This window comes from Eumetopias jubatus, unplaced genomic scaffold (genome assembly GCF_037043125.1).
Source record: "Eumetopias jubatus isolate StellerSeaLion01/CBP00866 unplaced genomic scaffold, mEumJub1_p1.0 scaffold_4, whole genome shotgun sequence".
Classification (NCBI taxonomy): Eukaryota; Metazoa; Chordata; class Mammalia; order Carnivora; family Otariidae; genus Eumetopias; species Eumetopias jubatus.
This window is the reverse complement of record NW_028274810.1, coordinates 82,702,862-82,730,788: the sequence shown is the minus strand read 5'-3', so window position 1 is coordinate 82,730,788 and position 27,927 is coordinate 82,702,862. Positions and strand designations below refer to the sequence as shown.

The 27,927-nt window shown below is 53.3% G+C and overlaps 4 protein-coding genes across 6 annotated transcripts in view; 1 reads left to right on the top strand and 3 right to left on the bottom strand.

Moving 5' to 3' along the window:
* Positions 1-1,661: 1,661 nt before the first annotated feature.
* Positions 1,662-4,920, bottom strand: LOC114217113 (uncharacterized). The gene is made up of 4 exons (XM_088023020.1): positions 4,828-4,920; positions 4,368-4,622; positions 4,007-4,091; positions 1,662-1,881 (listed from the first exon to the last, which is right to left on the bottom strand). Exons 1-3 carry the CDS (start codon positions 4,875-4,877, stop codon positions 4,013-4,015), a joined length of 384 nt encoding a protein of 127 aa, XP_087879146.1. The 5' UTR covers positions 4,878-4,920; the 3' UTR covers positions 1,662-1,881; positions 4,007-4,012.
* An 8,049-nt stretch (positions 4,921-12,969) lies between these two features.
* On the bottom strand, positions 12,970-15,034 carry FAM229A (family with sequence similarity 229 member A). Its single transcript, XM_028113572.2, has 3 exons — positions 13,664-15,034; positions 13,436-13,582; positions 12,970-13,235 (listed from the first exon to the last, which is right to left on the bottom strand). The coding sequence occupies exons 1-3, from the start codon at positions 13,798-13,800 to the stop codon at positions 13,133-13,135; spliced, it is 387 nt and encodes a 128-aa protein (XP_027969373.1). The 5' UTR covers positions 13,801-15,034; the 3' UTR covers positions 12,970-13,132.
* TSSK3 (testis specific serine kinase 3) lies at positions 13,963-16,229 on the top strand. The gene is made up of 2 exons (XM_028113573.2): positions 13,963-14,539; positions 15,302-16,229. The coding sequence occupies exons 1-2, from the start codon at positions 14,395-14,397 to the stop codon at positions 15,961-15,963; spliced, it is 807 nt and encodes a 268-aa protein (XP_027969374.1). The 5' UTR covers positions 13,963-14,394; the 3' UTR covers positions 15,964-16,229.
* BSDC1 (BSD domain containing 1) overlaps positions 15,122-27,927 on the bottom strand; it is a 26,558-nt gene continuing 13,752 nt past the window's right edge. For 2 of the 3 annotated variants that reach the window (XM_028113569.2, XM_028113571.2), the window contains 3 exons: positions 26,478-26,957; positions 19,578-19,681; positions 15,122-15,916 (listed from right to left, as the gene is read on the bottom strand). In XM_028113569.2, coding sequence (XP_027969370.1) covers positions 15,881-15,916; positions 19,578-19,681; positions 26,478-26,957 — 620 coding nt within the window. In that variant the 3' untranslated portion in view covers positions 15,122-15,880. Of the gene's footprint in view, positions 15,917-16,842; positions 18,145-19,577; positions 19,682-26,477; positions 26,958-27,927 lie in introns of those variants that run through there. The other variant, XM_028113570.2, reaches the window with a different exon arrangement.

The window sequence follows — 27,927 nt, the reverse complement described above, 5'->3', positions numbered from 1 at the left end:
CTTAGGGAAGGACTAAGGACTGAGGGAGTGAGTGTGTGAGGAGGGAGGACAGAGCATGGTGCCCAGGGAGGGTCCAGCTCGGGGAAATGGGGGAAAGGAGCTGCCCACGGAAGCCTAGAGGAGGAGTGGTGGAAGGCATGGAAACGGAGAGGTCAGTTTGGGACAGGTTGAGGTGAGGTGACTTTGGGATGTCATTAGGATCAATGGGTCTAGAGCAGTCTGTGCTGGAGAGGAAGATGTGTGTGTGTGTGTGTGTATGTGTGTGTGTGTGTGTGTGTGTGTGTGTGTGTGTGTGTGAGAGAGAGAGAGAGAGAGAGAGAGAGAGAGGAAGTCTATATGCTGCTGACTGAAACCTCTGTCTCTAGCCTAGATCTCTCCAGGACTCCAGAGACCCTTGGAGATAACACTGGATGACCCACAAGGACCTACGAACCCAGGAAAACAGGCCCCGGTGGACTAGAGGGGACAGAGTTGTTGGCAAGAAAATCAGGGAGAGACTGGTTCAGATGAAAGCAATAGTGGCCGGAACTAGGTGAGGCCAGAGGGCAGAGGAGGAGAAGAGAACATCCAGAGACAATCAGGGAGCAGAGAGCACCAGGGACAGGGACTGGATCCCATGTGGAGGGAGAGGGGCTGGAGGTGGAAGGGAGATGGTTCTAGGAGTCTGCTCCTGTGGGGAGCTGGAGTGGGGCGGCCCTGTCCTTACCTGTTATGTGACTGAAGTCCCCACAAAGGGCATGGGATGGTCATACATGGGCCTCATGGGATGGGGAAGGGGGCTGCTGTTGACCACTGAGTGGATGAGTTAGGGTAGCAGCCCAAAGACTCCCTCATCCAGCCATCAGCAGCCTCTGCGAGACCTTTGCAGGGAGGCTTGGGCAGGATCCACTCCTGGCCTCAGCCCCAGGTGGAAGCTGGCAGAGTGTGTAAGGGGGGGGCGGTACAGGGACAGGTGCCCTGACGCCTTGGATGTGGTTGAGGCCCAGAGACTACTCACTGCCCACCAGCATCGACTCTGAGACTCCCAGAAGGGCTTTAGGCCTGGAGATGCCATGAAGGGACCATGTCCCACTCTTGCTTTAAACCTGTCCATGGTTCCCAACTTCCTCCTGGAGAATGTCCAACCCCTTGCTTAGGCGTTCAAGGTCTTTGAAGCTCCAGGCTCAGTTAGCCTCATTTTAGGCAGAGCCCCACTGGCTGCCCATCTCACAGTTCCCTCAGTGGGCTGACCATTTCAGCCTGTAAATGACCGAACCTTCCCCTGTGCTGCCCATTCGGCCTGGAGTGTTATTCCCTGTGTGTGCTTACCCAGTGCCTGCCCGCCCGTTAAGATTTAGCCCAAGGAACCTCTCCGGAAGTCTTTCCTGACCTACTGGAGGACTCACTGTGCCCCAAACAAACTAATATCACCCTCCTGTGGCACTTTACTGAGCTAGCCTATGTCTCTGTTTTTCTCTTGCTATGGCACTGTGGTGAGGGCCTGGACAGCAGGAGCCAGGTCTGGTTCCTCCATTCTACCCCACTGAGGGGGTTCAGGGCGGGAGGGTGGAGATGGGGGCAGCGGAAGGGCCAGGAGTGACAGCAGATGCCCTCCCAGCCCTGTGGGCTCAGTCTAACCCAGGGTGTGTGAATGGGGAGAATTGAAATGATCACCTCCAAAGTAGAGAGAGCCAGAGAGACGCAAAAACTGCTTTATTTGGGCAGTGAAGGGCAGAAACATGGAGATCCCAGGGGAGAGGGCAAAGGTGGAGGATCTTCACCGACAGAGAGGGATGCAGGATTTTGCAGTGCTCCCAGGACATCTTCCTGCTCATCCTGGCTTGGCTCGAGTCAGCCTCGGGACCATCATGCGATGAACCTGAAGCCTGTCTCTCCAAATCCCTGGAAGACAGACATCTATGACACTCCTCTGCAACCCTGGAGCAGAGGTGTGTAGCTGGGCACCCCACACTGCCTGGGATCACACACAGCTCCGCCACCAAATAGCTGGGTGTCCTTGGGCAAATCACATAATGGCTCGGAGCCTCAGTCTCCTCCTCTGAGGACACTGGAAACAACAGTGGTACCCACCTCGTAGGTTTGTGATAAGTCTTAAAAAAGAAAATGCATGCAAAGTGTTAGCACACTACCTGGCAGAGAGTAAATGAGCAATACACATTAGCTGTCAGGAGATCTGCGTTCTGGGGCTCCTGGGTGGCTCAGTTGGTTAAACAACTACCTTTGGCTCAGGTCATGATCTCGGGGTCCTGGGATTGAGCCCCGCATCGGGCTCCCTGCTCGGCAGGAAGCCTGCTTCTCCCTTTCCCACTCCCCCTGCTTGTGTTCCCTCTCTCACTGTGTCTCTCTGTCAAATAAATAAATAAAATCTTTAAAAAAAAAAAAGGAGATCTGGGTTCTGGTCCCAGTTCTGCTCCATTTTCCTCTCTGGGCCTGCCTGAGTTTCTGTCTGTAAAATGGGGTGTCGAAGGACTAAAGGAGAAAATGGATGTGGCAGAGGCTTCTAAGATGAGCGATCACTCTGCCCTTCTCAGGTCCACCTCCCTGCGGCTGCAGGCGGGTTATCACTCCCACTCTGTCAGGTCTTTACTGGGCTCTCTGTCCAGGCAGGTCTCCTCTGCCTGGAGGCAGAATGAGAGGAAGGACTGTGGTTAGATAGCATGAAGGACTTCCTGCCGGGCTACAGGATGCTACCCTGGGAAGGAGCCAGAGGTCATGGGACTGAGGCTGCTGGGGAGAGGGCCTGCTTCCAGGGGAATGGCCAGGCCAGGCTAGTGAGGCCAGAGTAGGCCAGGGGGTGAATCAGCTCAGCAGTGACCTTACTTCCAGAGGCCCTGGAGGGGCGCTATTTAAACCTGTCTTCCGATTCCCAAGATTACAGAGACAACAAACAGAAACAGACACACAGCAACAGGGATACTCCAGGGCAGACAGTCAGAGGCAAGGGGCCACGCACCAGACATGGGCTGTTCCCTCCACTCAGAACACTCTTCCCAGGGTCTGGAGTGGCTGCCCCTTCATCCTTCAAGCCTTGATCCAGACTTACCTCCTCAGACAGGACCTACCAACCCATGCATTCATTCAACATTTACTGAGCCTCGATTATGAGTCAGGCACTGTTCTAGACAAGACAAAGTCTCTGCCCACTCCATATAAAGTAGCACCTGGCCCACCTTGTTCTTCTCAAACCCAGTGCATTATTTATCTCTGACGTCTTTTTATTGTTTCTCTAACCAGAATATAAGCCCCATGAGGGTAGGAACTTCAATAGTTTGTTTTACCAATGTGGACCCGATGACTCAGAGTATAAACCCGGCACAAACTAAAATAGGCCCTTGATAAGTATTTGTTGAATAAATTAAACGGACATAGAGATCAGATCAGAGATAGATGGACACCCAGAGACACAGCCATGCTCAGAGGTAGATGCAGACATTCAGAGACGCACATAGGATGACTGCCAGGACTGTGCCTTCAAGGCCACCCGAGCCTTCCTTTCTCAGGTCATTCAGCTTGGTTGCTAGGCAGGAGCCTTGTTTGGAACTCTTATTTTACATTATTATTATTATTATTGTTATTATTATTACTACTACTACTAGTTTAAAGTAATCTCTGTGGCCAAGGTGGGGCTCAAATTCAGGACCCTGAGATCAAGAGTTGCATACTCTCCCGACAGAGCCCGCCTGGCGCCCCTCCATTTTACTTTGTTAGGAGCCTTCTGATGAACAGAAATTTTATTACAGTCAAATCTGTCAATCCTGTAAAAACTGTTTCTGGTGGTCAGAGAAAGGAAAGGATGAATAACCCGCAGAGTCCCACGGCCGGTCCGAGGGGCCCTTCCCACTGCGGCTCAACCCCTCCAGGTCCTGGAGTCAGAGAGGCAGCGGCTGTCGGGGGCCCAGCCTGGTGTTTATGCCTCGCCCTTCCCCCCACCATCTCCTCTAGGCCTCGCCCCTGGAACCCCGCCCCGCCCCCATCGGCCGCGCCCTCTTTGGGCCCCGCCCCTCACCGGCTCTCACGGGCGCAAGGGAACTAGATGTCTCTTCCTCTTGCCTAGGAATTGGTAGTTAATATTCTGCCATCGGTGCTTCCATCTGGAGGGAGGGAAAATTGGGCAGACAGGATGGGGGCAAGGCACCGACCCCCCCCGGGTCTACGCCCATTTGGCCTAGCCCCGCCCCTTCCTTCCGCTCTCAGCAGCCTCAGGCCCCGCCCTTCAAACCCGGTTCCGCCCCCTCCTCTCGCTCCCAGGCACCGTCAAGCCCAGCCTTATCCAACCCCGGACCGGCTCTGGGCTCTGGGGGTCCGCCCCTCCGCCACAGGCCCGGCCCCGCCCCCTCCAGGGCCTCCGCCCCGCCCCGCGCGCTCACGTGAGGCGCGGACGCGCGCTGTAGCAGCTGGGCCAGCGCGCCGACGGTACGTTGGCCAGGCCGGTGGCCCCCGGCAGCAGCACCAGGTTGCGCGTCGGCCAGCGCCAGGCGGCGCCCGGCGGGCGGCTGCGCTGCGGGCTCAGCCAGTAGTCGCCCAGGCTGCGGCGGGAGGCGGGCACCGGCAAGGCCGGGCCCCGGCAGCCCCAGAAACACAACTCTTGGTCCAGGCGGTGCGGGGGCGTGGCCCGGGGCCGCCTGCGGGGGAGACCGGGGCAGCGGTCACCTCGGAGCACGACGGGCGTGGAGAAGGGGGCTGCCTCGGATCCGACGCGGCGGGGCCTGCGTCGGAGTCACTCTTGGTCGAGGGACTATTTAGAGGGACAGGCCCGAACGCCTCCTCCCGCAGCTGCTGGACCAGGCCCCTTTAGCCCGCCGGCGCCCTCCCCGGGGCCCCCCTCACCGGGACAGAAGAAAATTCACCACGAAGTGGGCAGTCTCGGTGAATAGCATGGCGTCCAGCCCGCGGCCCGGCTTCGGCCTCTTAAATACCTGCCGGGGAGGAGGGGGGAGGCCTGAAAGCCCATAGTCCCCCCGGGACGGCTGTTTTTAGCAGGAGGCATCAGCTGGCAGAGCGGGGTGGGGGAAGCACCGGCCCCTCCGGCGGGTGGGGTCTAGTCCATGGTCTGACTTCACCAGCCGCTTTGGTGGGAGGGGGCCAGGCACCAGATTTCCTGAGACACTACTTCCCCCCCACGCCAGCCCAGGATGGCAAAGGTAGCAAGAGGGGGACCGAGGACAGTAAGGTCAGCTGCCGGTTAAACCTCCATCCCACCCAGGGGCCTCCAGCCTCTGTTTACAGACAGACCCCTGATGGCATGCTGAGGCAGAACCCACACCTCGGGCTCCTGGGTGGCTCAGTTGGTTAAGCGACTGCCTTCAGCTCCGGTGGTCATGATCCTGGAGTCCGGCGATCGAGTCCCGCATCAGGCTCCCTGCTCAGCAGGGAGTCTGTTTCTCCCTCTGACCCTCCCCCGTCATGTGCTCTCTCTCTCAAGTAAATAAATAAAATCTTAAAAAAAACCCCGAAAAACCCACACCACAAAAGGTGGCTCTGCTCTCCCAGGCATAAGACCTCCCACCTCTGCCTCCCAAGGCCTTCTTGTAAGAGCTTTTTCCCTTGCTCCAGGACACTTTCAAATGTTAGAGGCAGAAGGCTCCTCATTCACCTCTAGTTCAGGAGTTCTTATCTGGAGATATTCTATGAATGAACTTTTGGGGATCCAGGACCCCCTAAACTGTCTCAAAGTTTCAAATACACATATGTTTCTAGGAAGAATCTAGAAAGGATCCCTGACAGCATGCCCCCCCTCGCACCCCAAAGAAAAAGTTAAAGGCTCTTGATCTGGTCCAACACCCTCGTTTGGGAGGAGGGGAAACTGAGGTTTAGAGAGTGGTCGAGAAAAGCCAAAAGTAAAATCCAGGTTTCATATAACTCTGCCTACCCCTACAGGGGGTGAGACAACCCCTCTGTGCCCTTGTTCTGAGCAGAGCATGGGGTTCAGGGCTCAGAGTCCAGCCTGGGCCCTCCTCCCCGACCCCCTGGGGATCCAGAGGAACGTGCTGGCCCAGCTCCCTTTCCCACACTGCCAGTTTGGGCTATTCCCCCCCCTCCCCCCAGTGACTCACACTGGCAGCTGGGGAGAGTGGGCAGCTGTTCCGAGCCCCCAGGGCCCAAAGCAGGCCCTGACTTGCCCCCCAATTGTGCAGTCCTATTTGGGGATTTAACCTCTTGTTTTCCTTCCTTAGGGAATCTCCCTCTCCTCATCCCTTCCTCTTTTCCCTGTCTCCAACCTTTCCCTCCGTGATGGCTCCTTCCCAGCAGCAAACAAACAGGCTCTAGTCTTTCCTATCTCTGAAAAAGAAGGAAGCCCTTCTTCAATGCCATGTCCTTCTCCAGCTCCCCTTCACAGCCAACATTCTTGAAAGAGTTGTGTACACACGCTGTTTCCACTTCCTCATCAGCCCCTGCCATCTGGCTCCCTCCCCCACCATTCCACAGGAATAGCTCCTCAAGGTCCTGTGGGGACCTCAAGGTCCCCACTGACCTCCTCGCTGCTAAATCTAAGGGATGGTGGTGAGTCTTTATCTGACCTGACTCCTCAAGCAGTGGCTGACTTCAATACAAATTCTCCTTCCTACTTGAAATACTTCTGTGTCCTTGTTTTTCTGGACACTGTGCACTCTTGATTTTCTCGCTGTGCCATCGTACTGGCTGCTACCACACAGCAAATTTCTCATCCTTTGCTCACTGCCTAATCATGTCCTAAGGAAATCTCATTGGTTCCCATGCCTGGGGTGTCTGCCTCTGTCAGAGACTCACTTCTCTCTTTCAGCCTTCATCTGTCTTCTCTGCCCCACACCTGTCTCCTGGCACCCCTCCTCCCTCCCTCCCCCAGATGTCCCACCTCACAGGAAACGTGCCTCACACCTGCCCTTCTTCCCATCCAGCTTCCCTAGCTTGGCCATTTTCTCAGTTGCCAGAACCAAAAATCTGGGTTTTGTCGTGGGATCTTCTCTTTCCATATTCAAGCGGCTATGAAATCCTATCCTCTCCAGGATATTTTTTTAAAAGATTATATTTATTTATTTTAGAGAGAAAGAGGGGGGGGCGGAGGGGGAGAGAGAGAGAGAGTCTCGAGCAGCCTCTCCCCGAGCACGGAGCCAGACTGACTTGGGGCTCTATCCCACCACCCTGAGATCACGACCTGAGCTGAAATCAAGAGTCTGCTGCTTTACCAATTGAGCCACCCAGGCGCCCCCAGGACATTTAAAAAGTCCCATTGCAGGGCGCCTGGGTGGCTCAGTCGTTAAGCGGCTGCCTTCAGCTCAGGTCGTGATCCCAGGGTCGTGGGATCGAGCCCCGCATCAGACTCCCTGCTCCGCGGGGAGCCTGCTTCTCCCTCTCCCACTCCCCCTGCTTGTGTTCCCTCTCTCGCTGTATTTCTCTGTCAATAAAATCTTAAAAAAAAAAAAAAAAAAAAGCCCCATTGCTCCTCTCCATTTCCACCACGAATGAATGCCTGGTCCAAGGCCCCCTCGCCTTCCCCCTGGGGGGGCCGCTGCAGCCTCCCAACTTGGCTCCCTGCTGCCACTCTCTATCCCTTATGTGGTCTGTTCCCACAAAGCAGCCAGGGTTGTCTTTCCAGAACATGAGTTTGTCTCTCTGCACAATGTCTTCAGCACCAAGTTCACCCTTGGCACCTACTGGTTCCGGTGCCAGGGACATTTCCTCCCCCCATGTCCTCGCCTGGGTCACTGCTGCACGTCTCAGCTCCATTGTCCTTTGGGGAACCATCCTGGGCCTCCTAGCTGGCTCTGCTGTTCTTTCTCTTCACAGCACTGTGGCTTCTCCTCTGTGGACTTACCAAGCACTTACTAGCTAGTCTAATCTGTAGACCTTCTACCAACTCCTGAGCCCTGCCATGCTAGGCCCCTGGGATGTCAGGATGAACACGACAGAGGCCCTGCCCTCAGTGAGTCCGTAGTGTAGTGGGGAAGGCAGACATTCGCCAGGGATCAAGGAATAGCTGAGTACACAGTGGAACAAGCAGGTGCCATGAGAGGGGAAGGACAGGTGGTCAGAGGAGCCTTCTGGGAGAAGGGACAATTGGTGGAGATCTGAAGCGTAAGTGGGGTTGGGAGGCAGGCTGTTCCAGGCAGAAGGAACAGCATGCTTAAAGGTGGAAGAATGTTAATGTGAATCACTGAGAGGTGTCTGGTGCGGCTGGATAAGTGATGTAAAGAAGCCATCGATGAGTCTTAAATAGGAGAATGGGATGGCTGGGTTTGTGCTCTTTATAAATAACTCTGGACTAGAGGCATCAGGGAAGGAAGCAGGGAGTCTGGTTCGGAGGTTGCTTGGGCAATGGTGGGCTCCTGATTCAGGGTGGGGGCAGGGGAACTGGAGCAGAATGGACTGTGGTTGCCTGGACAGAAGGTGAGGGCAGAGACAGGGAATGAGAATGTTGGTGGTGGCCCCACCCCGGAGGGTAGGTCGGGGGAGGCCAGTGGGCAATGTGACACCCATATCCCTGTGTGTCCAACCCACCGACTTAGCTGGTGTCTGGTTGCCTGTTGTCTTCCTGTGGGCCCTCATCCATCCTTTTCCCTAGAAGAGCAGATCAATGCCCAAGAGGCAGAAGGCTGCTGTGAAGGCTTAGGAGGAGGCAGAGGGGAGGAGAAGGGGAAGTTGGGTCAGAGTCCGGATGTGACGAGGTTTCAGGGAAAGTGGCATCTGGGTTTCCTCAGAGTCTGGAAATTCCACTCTCTCTGGCTCCACCTTGAGATCCCCCCTCTCCAAATTCTGAGATGCTCAAACTTGGGAGCCCAGTCCTTGGAAATCCTCTCTAGGCTCTCTAGGGACTGTGAGTCTATATCCTAAGGTCCACATCCACTGATGGGTCCCTAATGTCAGTGCGCACCTCCCAGGAGCTGGCCTGGTGCCCATGACCTGCATGATCCCATGCAGTCCTCACACTTGCCCTTGGAAGCACTGGCTTATTTATCCCCATTGTACAATGAGACTTCCAGGGCTTAAGGAACTAGCTAAAATTCCCACAGCTTAGACGAGGCAAAACGAGGATTTGAACCAACGTTTGACTGACATCAGAGACTGCTTTTAACTCTGTGCTATATTAAGCCTGTCGACCCCCTGGCTGATTGGCTCAGGAAGGGAAGGAGGCTTTGTGGGGTATTTGCTTGTGGTTGGGGTGGCTGCCCCCCCCCATATCAAGCAACAGGAAAGGGTAGTACTGACGTCAATTGTTGCCATGACGATACAGCAACCTTTTCCCTGCCATCTCCATGGTAACCTGGGGGTCCATCTGTACTTCGCCCCCTCCTTCTAAAAGGGGGTCCTTTAGGGAGGGGCTAGCTAATAAGGTGTCTGAGAGGCAAGTGAGGGGAAGCCGTGATTGGAGTATGCCCCTTTCCCCAGGTCCCTTCCTATTCCTTGGGCTCAGAGAATAAGGTTGGGATCAGGGGGTCCTGCCTTGGGGTCTGGGGACAGCTGGTGAGGGTGAGGGAGGCAGCTCTCCCTTTCCCATCTGGGGATTCCCCTGGAAATGCCCCTCAACCAAGTTCCTAGGCTCGTGAGCAGAACTGCTGGGAAGTTGGCAGAGGGAGGCAAGAGGGATTCCCCAACCCTCTCCAAGGCTGGACATCACCCAGGCCCAGGGGACCTGACTGGCTGGCTCTTGGCTGCCCCTTGAAGCCAGGGGTAGGATCAGCGGCAGCCTCTCTTGCTCGAGTGCTGGCTGTGCCGGAAATTCCTGCCTGGTGCTGTACGTGCCTGAAACCTCCCAGCAGGTGTCATTAACCCCATTTTACAGATTTGGGAATGGAGACTCAGAGAGGCTAAGTAAGTGGCCCAAGTTTGCGCAGCTAGTAAACGGCAGTCAGGACTCTAAGAGTTTAGGCCAGTGACTTTTCCAGGGGGAAAAAGGAAGAAACAAAGAACAGGATGGAAAAGGAGAAAAGAAATAGGAGAGTGAGTGACTCAGGTTGGAGCATGTCATACTGTCACCTATAGAACAAAGCTCAAATTCAAGGCCTTCTTGATCTAGCTTTTCTTCTGTTACATCATTGCCAGATCCCCTCAATTCTGAGCTCTGCAAGGGCCAGGGATCTGTCAGATTCAAGCCTAGGTTCTCAGCACCTGGTGTAGCCCAGATAGGTAGGTGCTGGAAGAAGGTGACCGAATTGACTTCCTGGAACGTGCACTGCACTTTCCAGCCTCCAGGCCTTTGCGCACAATGTTCTGTCCACCTAGTGGAACTAACTAGCCCCTGGGCTGACCCCTCCAGGCAGGGTGTATATCTGAAATCTTTGCATCACTCACTATCCAAGCATACGGAGGATGGCTGGCAATAAGTCTTTTCTTTCTTTTTTTTTTTTAAAGCTTTTATTTATTTTAGAGAGAGAGCGGGGTGGGGGGGAGGCGGAGGGGGGAGTGTGGAGCCCCATGCGGGGCTTGATCCCACCACCCTGAGATCATGACCTGAGCCAAAACCAAGAGACGCTCAACTCAACCAAGTCACCCAGACACCTGTCTTTTTTAAAAAATTAAAGTTTACGTATTTATTTAAGTAAGCTCTATGCCCAGTGTGGGGCTCAGACTTACCATCCCGACATCAAGAGTAAAAAATTCCTCCAACCAAGCCAGCCAGGTGGCCCCCTAATTTTTTTTAAACCAGTGAGGAAGGGACTTGCTGGCGTGAGGCCTCCTGCCTGCTAGGCTGTGTGAGTTCCATAAGGGCCAATGCCTGTGGTCCTTCAAGTTCACTGCTGAATCCCCAGTGCCTTGCACAGGCCTGGCTGTTGGACTTGTATTGACCAAGGCAGGGACAGAGCCTGAACTAGAACCCAGTGGCCTGACTCCTGGTCACACTGTCCAAGGCTCCTCATTGCCATGGAACAGAGTGTCACCCTGGCTCCTGCCACTGTCTCTCTCTCAGGGCTTCTTTCCCTCGACGGATACCCAATCTTTACATAAGCTCTCTCAGCTCCCGGAATGTTTTTTCTCCATCTCTGCCCATTATTTTCTGGTGATGCGGTCCATCACCCGGCCATGCTTCCACCCCAAGGGTGGATTCTGGGGGCCCAGCCGGATCAATCATAGTCTCGCATTTCCCTGACGATGGTAATTGGCTGAAAGAGTGCGCATGCGACTTAAAAGAAGGGCCAATCACTGCCCTTCCCAAGGTCAGGTAAACTGAGAGTGGGAGAAAGCCCCTCTCTCATTTGCAGATTTCCAAACTGCCACAGGCATGTTCCCTGCCCAAAGGAGATAATCGGGGTTGAGAGATGAGCAAAGGGGTAGTCCTGGTGGGCCCCGCCGACACCTTGGTTCCTACAGTTCTTCCTTTAAGTTTACGTATCTGGAAAGCTTATATCCTTCCGAGCCACTTGAAACAACGTAAGTTAACTTCAGTTGCTTGCAAAGGAGAGACCTCATCAATACAGAGGCCAATAATTTTTTTCTCTCTAAAATTACAAGGGTCTTCTAAGGAGGGCGTGACTGTTTACAGGGAAGAAGGCCCTTTTCCGGCAGAGCAGTAGCGTGGGTTATGCTGGATAGGCTTTGCCTGGATGGAGCTCGATGGGGATCGAAACAGCTAGATTACTCCACCTAATAGAGTGAACTGAGAGCCCTGGGGGCTCTCTAGGAATTAAGGGTGGAGGAGGAGAGGAGTGAAGAGGAGAGGGAAGCCAGCACTGCGGCCTGAAGCCAGGGATTCTTCTGGTGGGTGAAAGGGAAAGAGAGGCATGGGAGGGCTTTCAAGAAAGAGGGTGTTTGAAGGACCAGGCACCGAATGGTCAAGTCTAAAATCCTCACTTCGAAGTAGACCCCTTTTTGGCAAACGTGCTCTCCTTTTTTTTTTTTTTTTAAGGTTGCATTTATTTGAGAGAGAGAGAGAATGAGAGACAGCGCATGAGAGGGAGGAAGATCAGAGGGAGAAGCCGACTCCCCGCCGAACAGGGAGCTTGATGTGGGACTCGATCCCGGGACTCCTGGATCATGACTAAGCCGAAGGCAGCCGCTTAACCACTGAGCCACCCAGGCGCCCCCCTTTTTTTATTGTATTTTTATTTTACTTTTTTTAAAAGTTTTAAATTCCAGTTAGTTAACATAGTGTAATATTAGTCTCAGGTGTACATTATAGTGACATCCTCTCCTCTTTTAATAAGTCTCCTACATTTGGGACTGCCTGGGAGAGAATTTATGTGGAAACCGAGAACGGTGGTCCTTTTGGGTGAGTGTGGGATTTTGAAGTACTCTAGGGAGGGCTGGGAATTCTACCCCATGTGGATTAGGGGTGTTAAGTCATTTGCATTTAGATTTCAGGGGACAGGAGACTGAACCTGACCTCTGGGTTATGTGTATTTTTTCCAATATTAAAATAATACAGGCTCATTAAAGCAAAACTGGAAAGTGGAAAATACTTCTTCAGCTAAATGCTATACTTCCAGGCAGCCTTGGGTCATGGATGGATTTTAGAGGAGTGTGCTAGCCTATCAACCATCATCTGGGGGAACCCGGGCAAGTCTCTCAAGGCTGTTCCCTCACCTGTAAAATAGGAACGAGAAATCAAGGTTTTTCAAACGACTTCTTTCCCAGTCTTTTTCTGGTCCCTGGGAGGCCCCTAATGCGAGGTGCCCAGGGTCACAGAACAGCAGGTAGCAAACTCTAATTCCATTTTGGGAGCGTTAACTGGGCTGGTGTGGGTGGCCATTCTCTTTATTCTGAGTTGTCGGTCCAACCGCTCCAGTCCAGAGTTTCTCTGGACCCCCGAATCCGGCACAGCTATGGGAATTGCTTTGGGAAACCGAGGAGAGGGATGAGGAGAAGGATGAGGGCAGGGGCCGAGGGGAAAGGTAGCCCTGGAAGGGGTCCGGACCAGAAGGAAGTGGGGGGAGGGGTTGGCGCGGACGCGGAGGGCGGGCCTCTAGGGCTGGGTCCAAGGGAGGAGGCAGCCGAGGGGAAGGAGAGGAGCAGTTTGCGGGCCGATCGACGGGATAGACATACACGGCCAGCCCGGAGTGGAAAGAACAGTTTATGCTGTGCTTTATTAAAATGTGCATCATTCTTTTATTTTAAAATGTGCATCATTGTCTCGTGCTCGGCGCGCGCGACCTCAGCGTGCTGGCCCGCGGCGGGCCTCGTCCCCGCCCGGCTCCCGCGGAGCCGCCGTGCGCAGGCGCACTCAGGTGGCGCGGGCCCGGGGGCTCCCGCCCATGGCCAGGTAGACGTCGATGGGCACGTGCAGCAGCGTCAGGCAGTGGCAGCCGGGGCAGCGTCGAAGCGGCCTGGGGAAAGCGGGACCCGGCCTCTGCTGTTGGGAACGCGCCCGGGGAGTGCACCCGGGCCATCCCCCCCACCCCTGGGGTTCCGCGGGGCTCTGACGCGGGGACGCGGTTCTGGGCAGGGAAAGTGTACGCAGGCGGTCCGGACGCCCGCGCGGGGAGGGGCGGCAGGAGGGGCTGCGGGGGGAGGGCGCCGGCCTCACCTGACCGGGTTGTGCTCCGTGGCTACCGGCTCCGGGCTGTTCTGGGACTCGGGGGCGGCGGCAAGGCCAGGGGAGTCTCCGGCCTCAATGGGGAACCTTCGACCCTGCGGGGGCTCCTGGGCACTCATGTCCAGGCCCCGGGGCGCTCTGCGCGGGGATTGGCGGTCAGGCCGCTCCCGGGACGCCGGGCGCCCCCTGCCCGCGCCCGCCCCGTGGGCTGTTGCTCACCTGCCGGAGGCCGAGGCCGGTCCCAGGCTGGAAGCAGCTGCCGGACCCCTGGCCGCGGGAGGACTCTCCGGTCCAGGCGGAGCCGGGCAGGTGTCTGCGGCGCGCCGCGGCCGGGACGTCGAGGGGGCGGGCTGCATTGTGACCCGGGCCGCGGCGCGCTGACCTCACAGAGCCCGTTCCTCTCGCCGGGAACTCCCCCCTCGCCGTGTCGGGCCGCCCGGCACTCCGCGCGGCCGCGAGACGGGTCCGGAAGGCTCCGGCCATGGCGCCTCGGTACCGGACCGGGCAGACCCCCCCCCCCCCCGGCAGCCCGATGGGGGTACAGGAGGCGGCGTCCACGAAAAGGAGCCCGTGATCCCGGGCGGCGCGCGGACGCCCCGGAGCGGGCTGCGACTCCCTGCCTGGCTGGGGGACGGGGGCGCGGCGGTGACTTAACTCGTGCTGGGTTTGGTGGTGGTGATGGTGAGGGCAGGTAAGGGCACTGACAATTTTGGCCAAGGGTCACACAGCATTTACATCACAATTGGGCCGGAGTTTTTAAAATGTCTGGCCCTCTCCCTCCCCACCACCCGTGGCTGCTGTGTCCAGACGGAGAATGTTCTAGCGCTGGGGGCGGCTGCGCATGAAGTCCTTGGGGGGAAAAGGAGCAGGCCAAGGGCGATGGTGGAGTAGAGCTGCCTCACAGAGGCAGCATGAGCTGAGAGGGTGATAGGAAGGAGGCGCTAGACAGCATGGAGGACTTTCTGCTCTCCAATGGGTACCAGCTGGGCAAGACCATTGGGGAAGGGACCTACTCAAAAGTCAAAGAAGCATTTTCCAAAAAACACCAAAGAAAGGTGGCAATTAAAATTATAGACAAGATGGGAGGGCCAGAAGGTGAGCTGGGGCCCCTTTGGAAGAAGGGAGGATTGGTTGAGGTGGGTGGGCACTTCCTCCAGTGGGAAGGATCATCCCCTCCTCCCCTTTAGTCTGGAACCAAGGAGTGCAAGAGAGTTTGTGGCTCTGGGGCAGGTCGTGGGGGGTGATGGGGGGGAAACAGAAGGATGCTGGGAGTCCAGGAACCTCGCACCTCTAAAACCCAAGATTAAAGTGGCAGGAGGTAAAGGGCCTCAGAGGCACAACCCCAGCCTGCTGGGCCTTCCTTGTTCCAGGAGGGGGACGGAGATGGGCAGAGAGGCCATGGCCTAGGCTGGCAGAGGGTAGGAGCTGCTGCCAAGGCAGGCAGAAGTGGGAAAAAGGCAGACAGGACTCAAGGGAAGAACTGTGGGTCAGGAGGCAGGGGTGTGAGGAGTTGGCTCACCATGCTGTGGGCAAATCAGGTCTCATAACTGAGATTCAGTGGTTTTGTCTAAAAAAATCCCCAAAGCACTTTGATATCCATGGCCTCACAGGTTGCCCACAGCAGTCCCTGAGGGTGGCAGGGAGTCATTCCTTTGAATAATAAATTAACTACAAACATAATAGCAGTGAGCATTCTTTGCAATGTCCAAGCAGCTAGACATTTAAGACTGTTAATGGGAACCAAGGCACCAGACCCAGACACGGTGGGCAGACAGAAGCTGGAAGGCGGGAGGCAGGAGTTAAGAGTTATGCCTTTCTGGACTTGATACCCCCTGTCTTTTCCCCTTGTTTCCTCAGAATTTATCCAGAGATTCCTGCCTCGGGAGCTCCAGATTGTCCGTACCCTGGACCACAAGAACATCATCCGGGTGTATGAGATGCTGGAGTCTGCCGACGGGAAAATCTACCTGGTGATGGAACTGGCTGAAGGAGGGGATGTCTTTGACTGTGTGCTGAATGGGGGGCCGCTGCCCGAGAACCGGGCCAAGGCCCTCTTCCGTCAGATGGTCGAGGCCATCCGCTACTGCCATGGCTGTGGTGTGGCCCACCGGGACCTCAAATGTGAGAACGCCTTGTTGCAGGGATTCAACCTGAAGCTGACTGACTTTGGCTTCGCTAAGGTGTTGCCCAAGTCACGCCGAGAGCTGAGCCAGACCTTCTGCGGCAGCACAGCCTACGCCGCCCCCGAGGTGCTGCAGGGTGTCCCCCACGATAGCAAGAAGGGGGACGTCTGGAGCATGGGCGTCGTCCTGTACGTCATGCTCTGCGCCAGCCTACCTTTTGACGACACAGACATCCCCAAGATGCTGTGGCAGCAGCAGAAGGGGGTGTCCTTCCCCGCTCATCTGGGCATCTCGGCCGAGTGCCAGGACCTGCTCAGGCGGCTCCTGGAACCAGATACGATCCTCCGGCCTTCAATCGAAGAAGTTAGTTGGCATCCATGGCTAGCAAGCACTTGATAAAAGCAATGGCAAGTCCTCCCCAATAAAGCAGGGGAAGAAAGCAAACCCAAAAACCCGCTTCTAAGATGGTGATATATATTTTACACTTGAAGTTTACTTCTATCCTAAAACTTACCTACACCCTCCCCAAGCCTTACTTCTCTTTCCCTTTAAAGATCTTCATGCAACCAGAGGGCCTCGTTCAGACTTCCCTTTTATTACAGCTAACAAGTGATTTTCACACAGGTGTTTAACTCAGATTAATGGAAAAAAAAAAAAAAAAACAGACCCCAGAATCATACACACACTGGGGGAGGAGAGGGGAAAAGTGACCAAGAGCAACTGGAACCACCACTGTTGCAACTTCCTTTCCAAATAAAAGCAGAAGTGCTGGGAATGCAGAGACTCCTTGTCTTGGTGAGAGGCCTGCTGGGGGCCCGGTCCCTGCCTCACCCCAGAGTCTAAGCTGAGTCTGAGGTGAGGACAGAGGACTTCCTTGAGACCCAGACCACCCCTCCCTGCCTGCCCCTGCCCCTTCCCCAGGCTCCACGCAGGAAGCCAGCCTGCACACTGTGTCCGTCCTGCCCTGCCTCCAGGGCAGCTGCTGTTGGGGACAAGAATAGACCCCCAGACTTCCAGCTTCTGTTGAATCTCTTTAATGCTGTTAACGGCAAGTCTGGAAAAGGTTCAGAACAAAGTTCTTTTTCTTTCTTTTTTTAATTACAAAACTAACAGCTGTTAGAATCTTTTTTTTTTTTCCCTTTTTTCTTTTCCTGGCTACAAAATACTCTGGGGAGATGCATTATAATTTAAAATATATAATATTGCACAAACAACCAAAAGGTTAATTAAACTAAAGAAATAATTACAAAGAGAAAAACCCCATCCCGTCAAAAAAAAAAAAAGATTCAACATTCTTTCCATCCCACCCCCCCACTGAAGGTTTGAAGTGGAAGGGACCACCACTCTCTTGGCAGACCTGACCACAATCCCTTTAGAATCATTGGTAAATACACCAGATTATGTACCAGAATCACCAGAGCAGCATCATGAAGCACCAGGGTCTCCAGGAATTCCTGCAGCCCCTCATTCCCCCAAGAGAGGAACAGCTTTACCAGAGTGAAGGGTGAGAGCCACAAAGACTGGGTCAGTCTTCAGGAAGAAGAGCTTTTGCAGAAGCCTGATGAGAGTCTCAAGAAGTTCACCCCCAGCATTACCCCTTCAAGCCACAGAAGGGCTGAGGTGGAGAAGTTGGGCTTACCAGAGTTGTAAGTACTCGGCTTTGATCGCTGCTCTGTACCGCTGGTAGCTGGCTTGTGTCCTAAGCTACAGGGGGTCGAGGTGGGTAGCTGGTTGGACAAGGTATCCCACCAGGCAATGCACAGAAGGGCCTGAAGTGACCCCCTCCCTTCTTGGGGAGGGGAAGAAATGCAAGAGCAGACTCTTGCAGGTGGCACAGCTGGGCTAAGGACTTGGGTGCGTCCGACATGAAGAAGCCCTGGGAGAGGCGTTGGGGACATACCAGCCTGGGCTGGACAGAAGGAAGGAGGTGGGAACTCAGGGTTTGGTCTCTAGATTCGGAACCGCAAGGAACCTTTCTGGGAATGGAAAATGCCTGGGAGGGGAAGATCCCCAAGAGAGGCAAGTTTCCCAGAGACGAATGCCTCTTACTCACTGGGCTAGAAACCAGAATGTGCTTGCCATCCTGTCTAGCCAAGGACAGGTGGGATGGCCTTCCTTGCCTGCCTATGGGTGGACAGAGTGTTGTCTCAGCTTCCTCCAAGACACTGGTGCCTAGCTTCTGTCTACACAGGTAGAAGGGCTAGAATTATCCCTTGGGACTTCCCAGCAAGAGTCCCTAAGAACAGTGGGTGTTCAGCAGAGAAATGTAGGCTCTTCTGGTGAGGAGGGGTAGGTCTCCTCCCCCTTGAGTCATCCTATGGTTGGCACAAGTCAGAGTTCCTGGTTTGGATTTAGTGAGCCCCTTCCCAGATGTGAGCAGAGGCCCAAAGGACCAGCAAGGAGCCACCCAGAATCTGCACCCGAGCTCTGGTTGACAGAGGCCATTGGGGGGACATTCTCAGTCAGTGTCTTCCAGGGCTGGGCTGAGACGAGCGAGGGGGTGGGAGGTTCTGTGGGCGGGGGAGCTGCACGCTCTGGCTCCCCTCATTCCCAGTCCTCCCATTCTACATCTTCCAGCTGCAGACAGGAGGGGATAATGGAGAGCACAAACACATATTTACTCCTCTGAGTCAAGCCCAGACCCAACCTCCCCTTGCTGCCTCCATTTACAGATAGCCTCCCCCACCCCGCCCAGCCCTGTCTTGGGCCGTACCCTCCTGCCCTCTGTGAGAGTGAACCACTGTCTTAAGGAATGTATCTGGGGAGCAGAGCTATCCTCCACCTAAGGGGTGGGTCTGCTGCTCTGATCATTCCAGACCCAAAGGAAATGCTTCCATCAGCCAACACTGGATGCCCCCAGGAACCGCGTCGGTCAGTCCCTGAAGGAGAACTGGAGAGGGGCACTGCCATGAGGGTGCTCACAGGATCTTCCTCAGGGGCTCCAGCACCCTACTCCCCCAGCTGAAGTCTCCCCAGGGAACTTTCTATTGGCCTGCTGTCAGCTGATCCTGGGTACGAGAGGTGGTAGGAGGTGGTAGAATGACGCTGCTTAGGTATACAGCTGTCAGGTTTTACCGAGGGCCGCAGAAATACAGGAGGCATCGAGCCCCTGGGACATGAGAGGGGATCAGGGGCCTTCTCTGCCCTGGGCATAATGAGGTCACAGGAGCCAAAGACTCTTGGGTAGCTCTCTCCCTCTCCCCAGGCTTCAGTTTTCCAATATGAAAACCGAGGCCCTGCCTGTCTCTCTCAACTGTTCACCTCTTTATAGCAGGTTCATAAGCTACAAGATGGAAGGAATCATGTAGTTCTTGTGTGACTGTGGAAGCAGCACGGACTTGAATCAGACATCTGGCCTGGAGCCTCAGTCCTCTGTCACTTAGTAATTGTGAGAGCTTTTCCCCTGTCTTCCATTCAAAATGACCCATTCTTGACTTTGGCAGGTAATGAAGCATAAGAGTAGGAAGGCCTCTGAGCTTTCTAGCTGGATGGGTTTTGTGGCAGCTTCAGTAATGTTCACCACCTGCTCCCATGTCCTAGGCACGACGCCTAACATATCTACATGCATTGTCTATCACAGCTTACAAGCTTCTAGGGCCAGTTCTAGGTTTTCGATGGTGAAACAGAAGCTCAGGTTAAGTGACTTGCCCTAGATCACACTGTCTTTTGCCCCAAGGCCAGGAAATCTGTTCGGGACCATCCCTGGGGACCATGATGTGGGGCAGGGTTTGGAGTCTACATTTTTTTTTTTAGCAGTTCCTCAGGTGACTTTCAGTCAGAGCTAATATCAGGAACTCTCCCACTGTCTACCCTGGAACTGAGGGGAAGCAGAGCCTGCTGATGGGAAGTGTTCAGGGCCCTGAGTGGGAGGCCCCAGCACCCTTCTGGAAGCTGCCATCTCAGCGAGGAGCAGGGATCCACCCTTAGGGGACGGTTGGGCCTGATGGGGAGAGTCCTCACACACTGGGATCATTGAGCTTGCTTCCCTGAAGCCAACCAGGCCCACTCACCTCCCCAGAGGCATCCACTTTGGAGAGTGCCATCTGCACTTCCTCTTCGGTCATGTCCAAGTCGAAGTCCTTTTCCCAGTCCTCGCTGATGTCCGTGCTTGAGCCTGGGACCAAGATCCACAGTGTGAAAGGTGGGAAGGGGTATGTCTGAACAGTTTGTAGCTGGGGGTGATGGTGCTCTTTAAAAGGGCCTGGCAGGGACGCCTGCGTGGCTCAGTCAGTTAAGTGTCTGCCTTTGGCCCAGGTCATGATCCCAGGGTCCTGGGATCGAGTTCTGTATCGGGCTCCCTGCTCAGCGGGGAGCCTGCTTCTCTCTCTGCCTGCCGCTTCCTCTGTGTGTGTTCTCTCTGACAAATGAATAAATAAAATCTTAAAAATAAATAAATACAAGGGCCTGGCAAATATACAACAAAGGTCTTAATATTCTGTTGTCACTCTGACTCAGTGATTGTATTTTTAGGAATCTATTCTAAGGAAAAACGCTGGATTCAGTCAAAGATTTAGCCAAAAGGATGTTCACTGTAGTGCTGTTTATAGTGATAAAAATTTAAAAAAACAACTTGCGAGTTCACTGATAGGGAATTAAAAAAATAAATAAATGGTGTGGTCACATGATGGAACATTATGTGACTTTTAAATGTTAGGCTGCAGAACACTTATACATGTGGCAAAATAGTCTAAAACTATTAAGTGAGAAAAAGGAAGTTACTGTAGTAGAGAAAGCACTCTGCCCCAGAGGCTCCCCAAAGCCACAGACATCTTCCAGAAGACATAAACCATGAACCTCTTCCTGTTCACCTACTCCACTCTACCTTCACTGACCTTGCTAGTCCTGAAACACATCCTGCCTTAGGGCCTTTGCATGGGCTGTTCCTTATACCTAACTCTCTCCTCAGACATCCACAGGCCAACTTCCTTGCCTCCTTCACACCCTTGTACAAACCATCCCTACCCCGACTATCCTACTTTATTTTTAAGTTTTTTTTTTTTTTTTTTTTTGAGACAGTGAGTGAGTGAGCATGAGCAGGGCGGGCAGAGGGAGAGGCAGGCTCCCCGCCGAGCAGGGAGCCCAATAAGGGGCTTGATACCAGGACCCCCAGGACCATGACCTGAGCCTAAGGCAGATGCTTAACCGCTTAATCAACCAGCCACTCAGGCGCCCCCCCAAACCATCCTCTTATACTTGAAACCCGCCCACTCCCCTCACTCTGCTCTACTTGTTCTTTGTGTCCACCGTATTTATCAACTTCCGAATTCATCACATCATGAGACTTAGTTTGCTTATTTCTAACAGAGGTACTGGAATGTGCACTCCCTGAGGGCAGGGATCTTTGTTTTTGCCAAGTGCCTTGAATACAGAGTTTGCGCTCAATGAATATACATGGGACCCTTTTCTAAAGCAGGGTCGGCAGACTACAGCGCAGGGACCAAATCCAGCTTACTGCCTGCTTTGGGAAATGAAATTTTGGAGCATAGCCATTGCCATTTGTTTCCATAATGCCCATGGTGGTGGCTTTCCTGCAACAGCAGCAGAGCCAAGGTGTCGTGTCAGCCCGAAATATTTGTGATCTGGCCCTAGAGAGAAAAAACCTACTAATCCCTGCTTTAGGTGATTCTGAGGCCTGCTAAATTTGGCAATCACTGCTCTAAATATTCACATTTGGGCATGACTTCTTATAGGCAACATAAAAAAATGTATACATGAAAGTTATTACTAAGAAGAAAACGACAAAAATAGTTTTATAAAAGTACATGCGGAGAAAAGTATATGCAGTATGATTCTCTTAAAAAAATATGCTGAGATGCTGGTACATATAGAGAAAAGATGCATAACATACCCATAAAAATACTAACGATAGTTACCTTTAGGTGATGAGGTCAGCGGGTAATTTTCCCATTCTTTTTTTTTTCTCCCCCCAAAGTGAACATACACTACTTTGTATTTTTTTCCTGTCTATTAAAAGCACCTTCAAAAAGAGTAGGTCCCTGATCTCTCAGTGGCATGACCTATAAACATGTCCTTGCTTTTGCTTGCTCAGCTTGCTCCTCACCAGGCACTCAGGCTCTGACACTAACCCCCCCCAAGCACCCCTACATTCCTTATAAGGGGTCTTGCACTGTTCTCCTTCCTAGCCACCTGGCTAGCCACCAGCATCCTTGTAAGATCATTCATGGTCAGGAGTGCCTGGGTGGCTCAGTCGTTATCTGCCTTCGGCTCAGGTCATGAGCCCAGGGTCCTGGGATGGAGCCCTGCGTCGGGCTCCCTGCTCAGCAGGAAGCTTGCTTCTCCTCTCCCACTCCCCCTGCTTGTGTTCCCTCTCTCGCTGTGTCTCTGTCAAATAAATAAAATCTTTAAAAAAAAAAAAAAAAAAGGATCATGCATGGTCTCTGGAGCCAAGAAGACCTGGGTAGAATCCCTACTTTTTTATCTATTGTGTAGTCTTGGGTAAGTTATTTTGGGCTTCAGTCTATTTATAAAATAAGGATAAAACCACCCTCTTTGTAGAGAACTGCATGCACAGACTATAATGCAGATCCTGTCTCCTCACCCCCCTCATTCAGCTTCCGCAGGTCCAGGTAGTGACCCAGAATTCTGCATTATAAATAGGTACCTGGGTGATTCCTTGTAGGCCTGGGCCTGCAGTTCTGAGATACAACAGTGTTAAGAATAGAGGTGTCAATGTGAAGTGCATGTGCATGTACACACAGTGGGAATTTAACAGACAGGGCTGTTAGTGGCACTGTCTCCGAGGTAAGTCATTTTGAGTGTGGCCCCACGACTGGCCAGGGCAGAACGGCAACCGAGACCCAGTTCTTCACGCGCCACGTCCAAGTCTCCCTAGGCCTTCAGGACACTCTGGTGGCACACACCTGGCTATCTGTCAGTGCAGGCTTCCTGTGGGTTAGAAGGTGAACTCCTGGCTATTCCTCATCTCAGAGCTGGGGCTGTGGCCGTGGCAGCTTTCCCTGACCTCAGGTTGCCCTTCAGGAATGTGAAACTCTCCTTTTCAGCCTTTAAATTCGAGGGCAGCCCTTCCAGGGGTGGAAAACAGAGTATCAGCTTACAGTTTTGAGGCACTTCACATCCACCCTCTGAGGTGGGTATTAACAGTCCCAATTTACAGAGGACGAGATGAAGGCTTCGAGTGATGAAGGCTTCGAGGGGCAGAGATGAGAATCGGGGCTTTCTTTCCCATGTGCCTCCTCTCCCTTCCTGTCCTGTCACACGACAAGAGTACTAAGAGCTCCCTGACACTGTGCGCACGGCAGAGAACGGATTTAGGCCAAAACAATTTTAAGCTTTCATGGAGTTTTACTGTTGTTTTAAGAAAGGGGAGTTTTCAGGTGATTACTAACCTCCCAGTGCTGTCATTCAGCTCATTTTATTCTGTTTAACTACAACTCTATTTTCCCAGAGAAGAAATGGGAGGCAAAAGCCACTCCCAGGTCAGTCACTGGGGAAGGAGGGCCTTGAGCCCAAGGGCTTCTTCTAGTTCCGCAGACCACAGGCCTGTCCCCGTCTCTCCTCCCCCTTCCTGCTGAGGGAACCTGAGCAGGGTAAGTCCAGTCTCTTAGATTACATGGATCTTGGGACAAAGTGCAGGTGGGAAGCAGCTCTGCAAAGACAGTAACTGCCCCAGGACCTTGGTGAGGCCACCCCAGGAAACTCTGCTGCATGCAGGGACCAAGCTCTTCTATGTCATCTAAGGATATGGACATAAGAGGGAAAAGGAGTCACTGTCTCCAAGCCTTCATTCTTTTAAGATTCACTCTCTCTACTCTGTTTGCACTATGCCCCCCTAGTCCAAGACCCTGGCTTCCCCTAAGTGACAACTGCTTCTGGTGGGTCTTCTGCAGCGACTCCCCAGCCCCCCTGCATCCCCTCCCCCGAGTGTGTCAGAGGCAGGAGGGCAGAGTGATGAAGAGCTCGTGCTGCAGCTTCCCCTAATCTCATTTTGTCCCATTTCAACCCACCACTCATTTTTCTGATCCCACTCTCCCATGGCCCAATTTCCCCACAACCACTACCTCAAACGGCCCTTTGTACCACCAGGCCAGCAACCCCCCACCGCCTTTTGGGTCCATCACCTACTCTTCACCTTCCTAAAGTACTATTTTACACTTTTCTAAATACTTAGTGGGTGAGTGCTTGATCTCCGTTTCCTTCCAGTAAGTAAAAAAATGGGGGAAATTACCTAGATCTCTTGGGCTTCTGTGAAGACTGAATGATATGCATATCCAGTGCTTAGCGCAGAGCTATACAGACATATAGAAAGTGCTCAGAGATGGTTCCTTGTTATCATTTCCCCAAAGCAGGGCTCTACTTAGATTTCTTCCCTGAGGACCTATCATGAAAGTTACCCCCAATTTATAGAGGAATAAATGGGGCTTAGAGAAGTCACATGGCTTAGGAGCAAGGTTGGGATTTGAACCCAGAACTGTCTGAACCCCAGAGCCTGAGCCCTCATCCTCTACACGTAAAGCTCTCAGTACCGGTCAGGCATATAATGTGAGCCAGCATGCCCTGCTGCTTTATGGCACCAAGTCCAACTTTCCAAGTTCGGCTTAAGGCTAAGCTCCTAAGTTCTATTTCTGAGCTAACCCATCCACCCTTCTTGTTCCTCCCTCTCCTGGGAGGTAATACAACAAAGTGGGCTTTCACCCCCGCCCCGTGTGCCCCGTGGCCTCTGCTATCGGGACTTGGTAGGCCCCTCAGCCGGGACTACCAGTCCCCCACACCTGCCCCAAACTCTCCACCTCTCCTCTACAACGCCTGTCTCCTTGGTCAAACAACCGCCGGTGCCCCAAGGTTCCTTCTTTCTCTGAATTTCTCCGGCACCACGCCTGTCCCATACTGCTTCCCGCTTCATCATAAAGCCTGCTGCTTTTGCCCCTCCCTCCTCAGTGCCTCATAAAGAGCGGGTAGGAGCTCAATGGATGACCTCACTGAATCAGAGCCAGAAGGGAAGCATTGTGTTGGAAATTGGAAACCCTACCGTTTCCAGCAGGGAGCAGGGAAGGGTTGGGGTGGGGCCAGCTTCCCTCCCATTGCAGCAAACCAGTCTCTCACTGCACCAGTAGGCGTGGGCTCACCTGCTGGGCAAGTTTTGTGGCTGACTGGTACTGTGTGTTTAGCAGAGATTGTGTGTGTGTGTGTGTGTGTGTGTGTGTGTGTGTGTGTGTGTGTGTGTGTGTGTGTGTGTGTGTAGAGGGCTTGCTGACAATCGGCTGTGTGTGTGTGTGTGTGTGTGTGTGTGTGTGTAGAGGGCTTGCTGACAATCGGCTGTGTGTGTGTGTGTAGGCCTTGTGTAGAGGGCTTGCTGACAATCGGCTGTGTGTGTGTGTGTAGGCCTTGCTGACAATCGGCTGTGTGTGTGTGTGTGTATGTGTGTGTGTGTGTAGGCCTTGCTGACAATCGGCTGTGTGTGTGTGTGTGTGTGTGTGTGTCGGCCTTGCTGACAATCGGCTGTGTGTGTGTGTGTGTGTGTAGAGGGCTTGCTGACAATCGGCTGTGTGTGTGTGTGTGTGTGTGTGTGTAGGCCTTGCTGACAATCGGCTGTGTGTGTGTGTGTGTGTGTGTGTGTGTGTCGGCCTTGCTGACAATCGGCTGTGTGTGTGTGTGTGTGTGTGTAGAGGGCTTGCTGACAATCGGCTGTGTGTGTGTGTGTGTGTGTGTGTGTGTGTGTGGGCCTTGCTGACAATCGGCTGTGTGTGTGTGTGTGTGTGTGTGTAGGCCTTGCTGACAATCGGCTGTGTGTGTGTGTGTGTAGAGGGCTTGCTGACAATTGGCTGTGTGTGTGTGTGTGTGTGTGTGTGTGTGTGTGTGTGTGTGTAGAGGCCTTGCTGACAATCGGCTATCTCTGAAGAGGTATTCTGGATGTGGCAAAAAAGTCAACACCAGAGCTATCATTGTCCTTTAATTCCAGGAATTAGAGAGGTTCCCCTTTGACAAGAAGTCAGTCTCCAGTCTAAAATTCCATTATACAGATAAGAAACTAAGCTTTATTATTTAAGCTGGGTCACAACAAGTTCATGAGTATTCATTTATTCTTTTTTCAACTGTACAGAAGTGTTGTTTATATGTTTCATACTTGTAATAATGCAGTAAGCTTAGGAAAGCTAAATGACTTTTCTGAGGTCACCCAAGGGAGAAGACCTCTGTCATCAATCAATGCCACCGGGATTTCCAACCCAGCATAAGACTGCATCGTCCAAATGCATGGAAACTGGCACAGTATGGTAGCTAAGCACATGGGCTCCGAGTCCGAGAGACCCGGGTCTGAATCTGGGCCTGCTACTTCCTGGTCATGTGAATCTGAGCAAGTTAGTTAACATTTCTGAGCTTCACTTTCTTCACCTATAAAAGTGGACAATAATACTGACCTCACTGGGCTGTGAGATATAATGAGAAACGAAGTGCAATATAACACACTAACCTGGCACAAACCTTATTTTATCGAACCTAAGACCCCAACGATTGTTAAGATGCACCCTTATTTCAGAAAGCAGGTACATTTTGGGGCACCTGGGTGGCTCAGATGGTTAAAGCGTCTGCCTTCCACTCAGGTCATGATCCCAGCGTCCTGGGATCGAACCCCATGTGGGGCTCCCTGCTCAGTGGGGAGTCTGCTTCTCCCTCTCCCTCTGCCTCTCCCTCTGCTTGTGCTCTCTGTCTCTCAAATGAATAAAATCTTAAAAAAAAACACAAACAGGTACACTTTAAATGGATGAAATATGGTAACAACTACTTAATAGATAGCAGCTGTCATCACCATCAGGATCACAAATGAAAGACAACTGCTGCTGGGACCCTCCCAAGGAATGAGGACACAAGTCTGCCTCTGGGGTAGCAGCGCTCGCCTGCCCCTCCCCCCCCACTGGGCTGTGGCCTTGACTTACCTTTCTTTCCATTGTTAGAGGGTGTAGACTTCCCACTGTCCGAGTTCAGCTCAAACACCCGTAAGTCTGTGAGTACCTCCTCCCTCAGAGTCTCTACTCTGGCTGGAGGCCTGGGCTCCGGGCCGCTGGGGCGGCCAGCAGGGGGCTGGGGCTTGAACGGAGCTGGGGGCGGGGGTCCAGTCTCACCCACATCTACAGTCAGGCCCTGTTCCTCCAAAGATGCTTCGAGAAGCTTTTGGGACAGGTCCTTGGGCGGCACCGGTGCCTCAGCTGCAGTGGCAGGTTTGGCAATCTGTGTTACAACGGAAACGCTCTCGCTGCTCTCTGACGGAGTCACCTCTGCAGGAGGCTCAGCTGGAGGCACCGGATTCTCTTCACAGGGGCTCAGGGGGCCAGGTCCTCCTTCAGGGGATGGGCAAGTTTTGGCCACAGGAACCTTTGCCTCTTTTGGAGATGTGGGTGAAATGCTCACAAGCTCCTCTATCGAGAGAGAAGAGGAAAGAGGGCTATGTGCCCTGGTCAGCCCCAAGACAACCTTGGAGCTCTCTGAAGACAGACCTCAGGTTCCTGCCAGAGCTTACTCTGGTCAAGACTAAAGGGTGCCAGTTTCCTCACCCTCTCCCCATCATGGTTCATCCGCAGATAACCCCTGTCGGTCAAAGTCTCTCCTACCCACGAGGCCTAGCATATGTCTGGCGGACACTCAGCTTCTGGCGACACAGCCCAAGATGGTATTATAGGTTAGAAAGTTAAGATTTGACAGTGAATCAGTTCTGGGTTTAGGGCAGGCTCTGCTACATTCTCAGTGTATGATCTTGGATAAGACACTTAACTTTCCTTAATAAAGAAAGTAATAAAGAAAACAATAAATGTGTTAATGGCATGCAGGTGGCTCTAACATACTATCCTAAGCCAAGCTACCAGACAGAGGATGCGCAGCTACCACCTTAAGCCAACAGTTTTCAAACCTGGCTAAGCCATGAACTTTACCAGGGGAGCTTGTTAAAAATACAAGTTTGGGGGTGCCTGGGTGGCCCAGCTGGTTAAGCGTCTTGACTCTCAGCTCAGCTTTTTTTTTTTTTTTTCTCAGCTCAGGTCTTGATCTCGGGGTCACGAGTTCAAGCCCCACGTTGGGCTCCTGTGCTGGGTGTGAAGCAAAAAACAAGTTTGGCCACATCCCCGAAGAGTCTCATTTAGAATGGGGGGAAGGGAACCTGGAATTCCAATAAGCAACCCAGGTGACTTTGAAGGGGCTGGTCCATGGGCTGGCTGGGGAATCTGCCGCTCCTGACACACGTGATTTCTGTACCTAAACCAGGAATTCCATCAGCCCAGGCAAACGTTTCCTTGTTAGTTCAGCCTATCCTCAGCATGTACAGACACGGTATACATGCCCTATACTTCCCTGGGTGCCAGGTCTCTCCAGTGCTCAAGAGAAGGCCAGACGGTC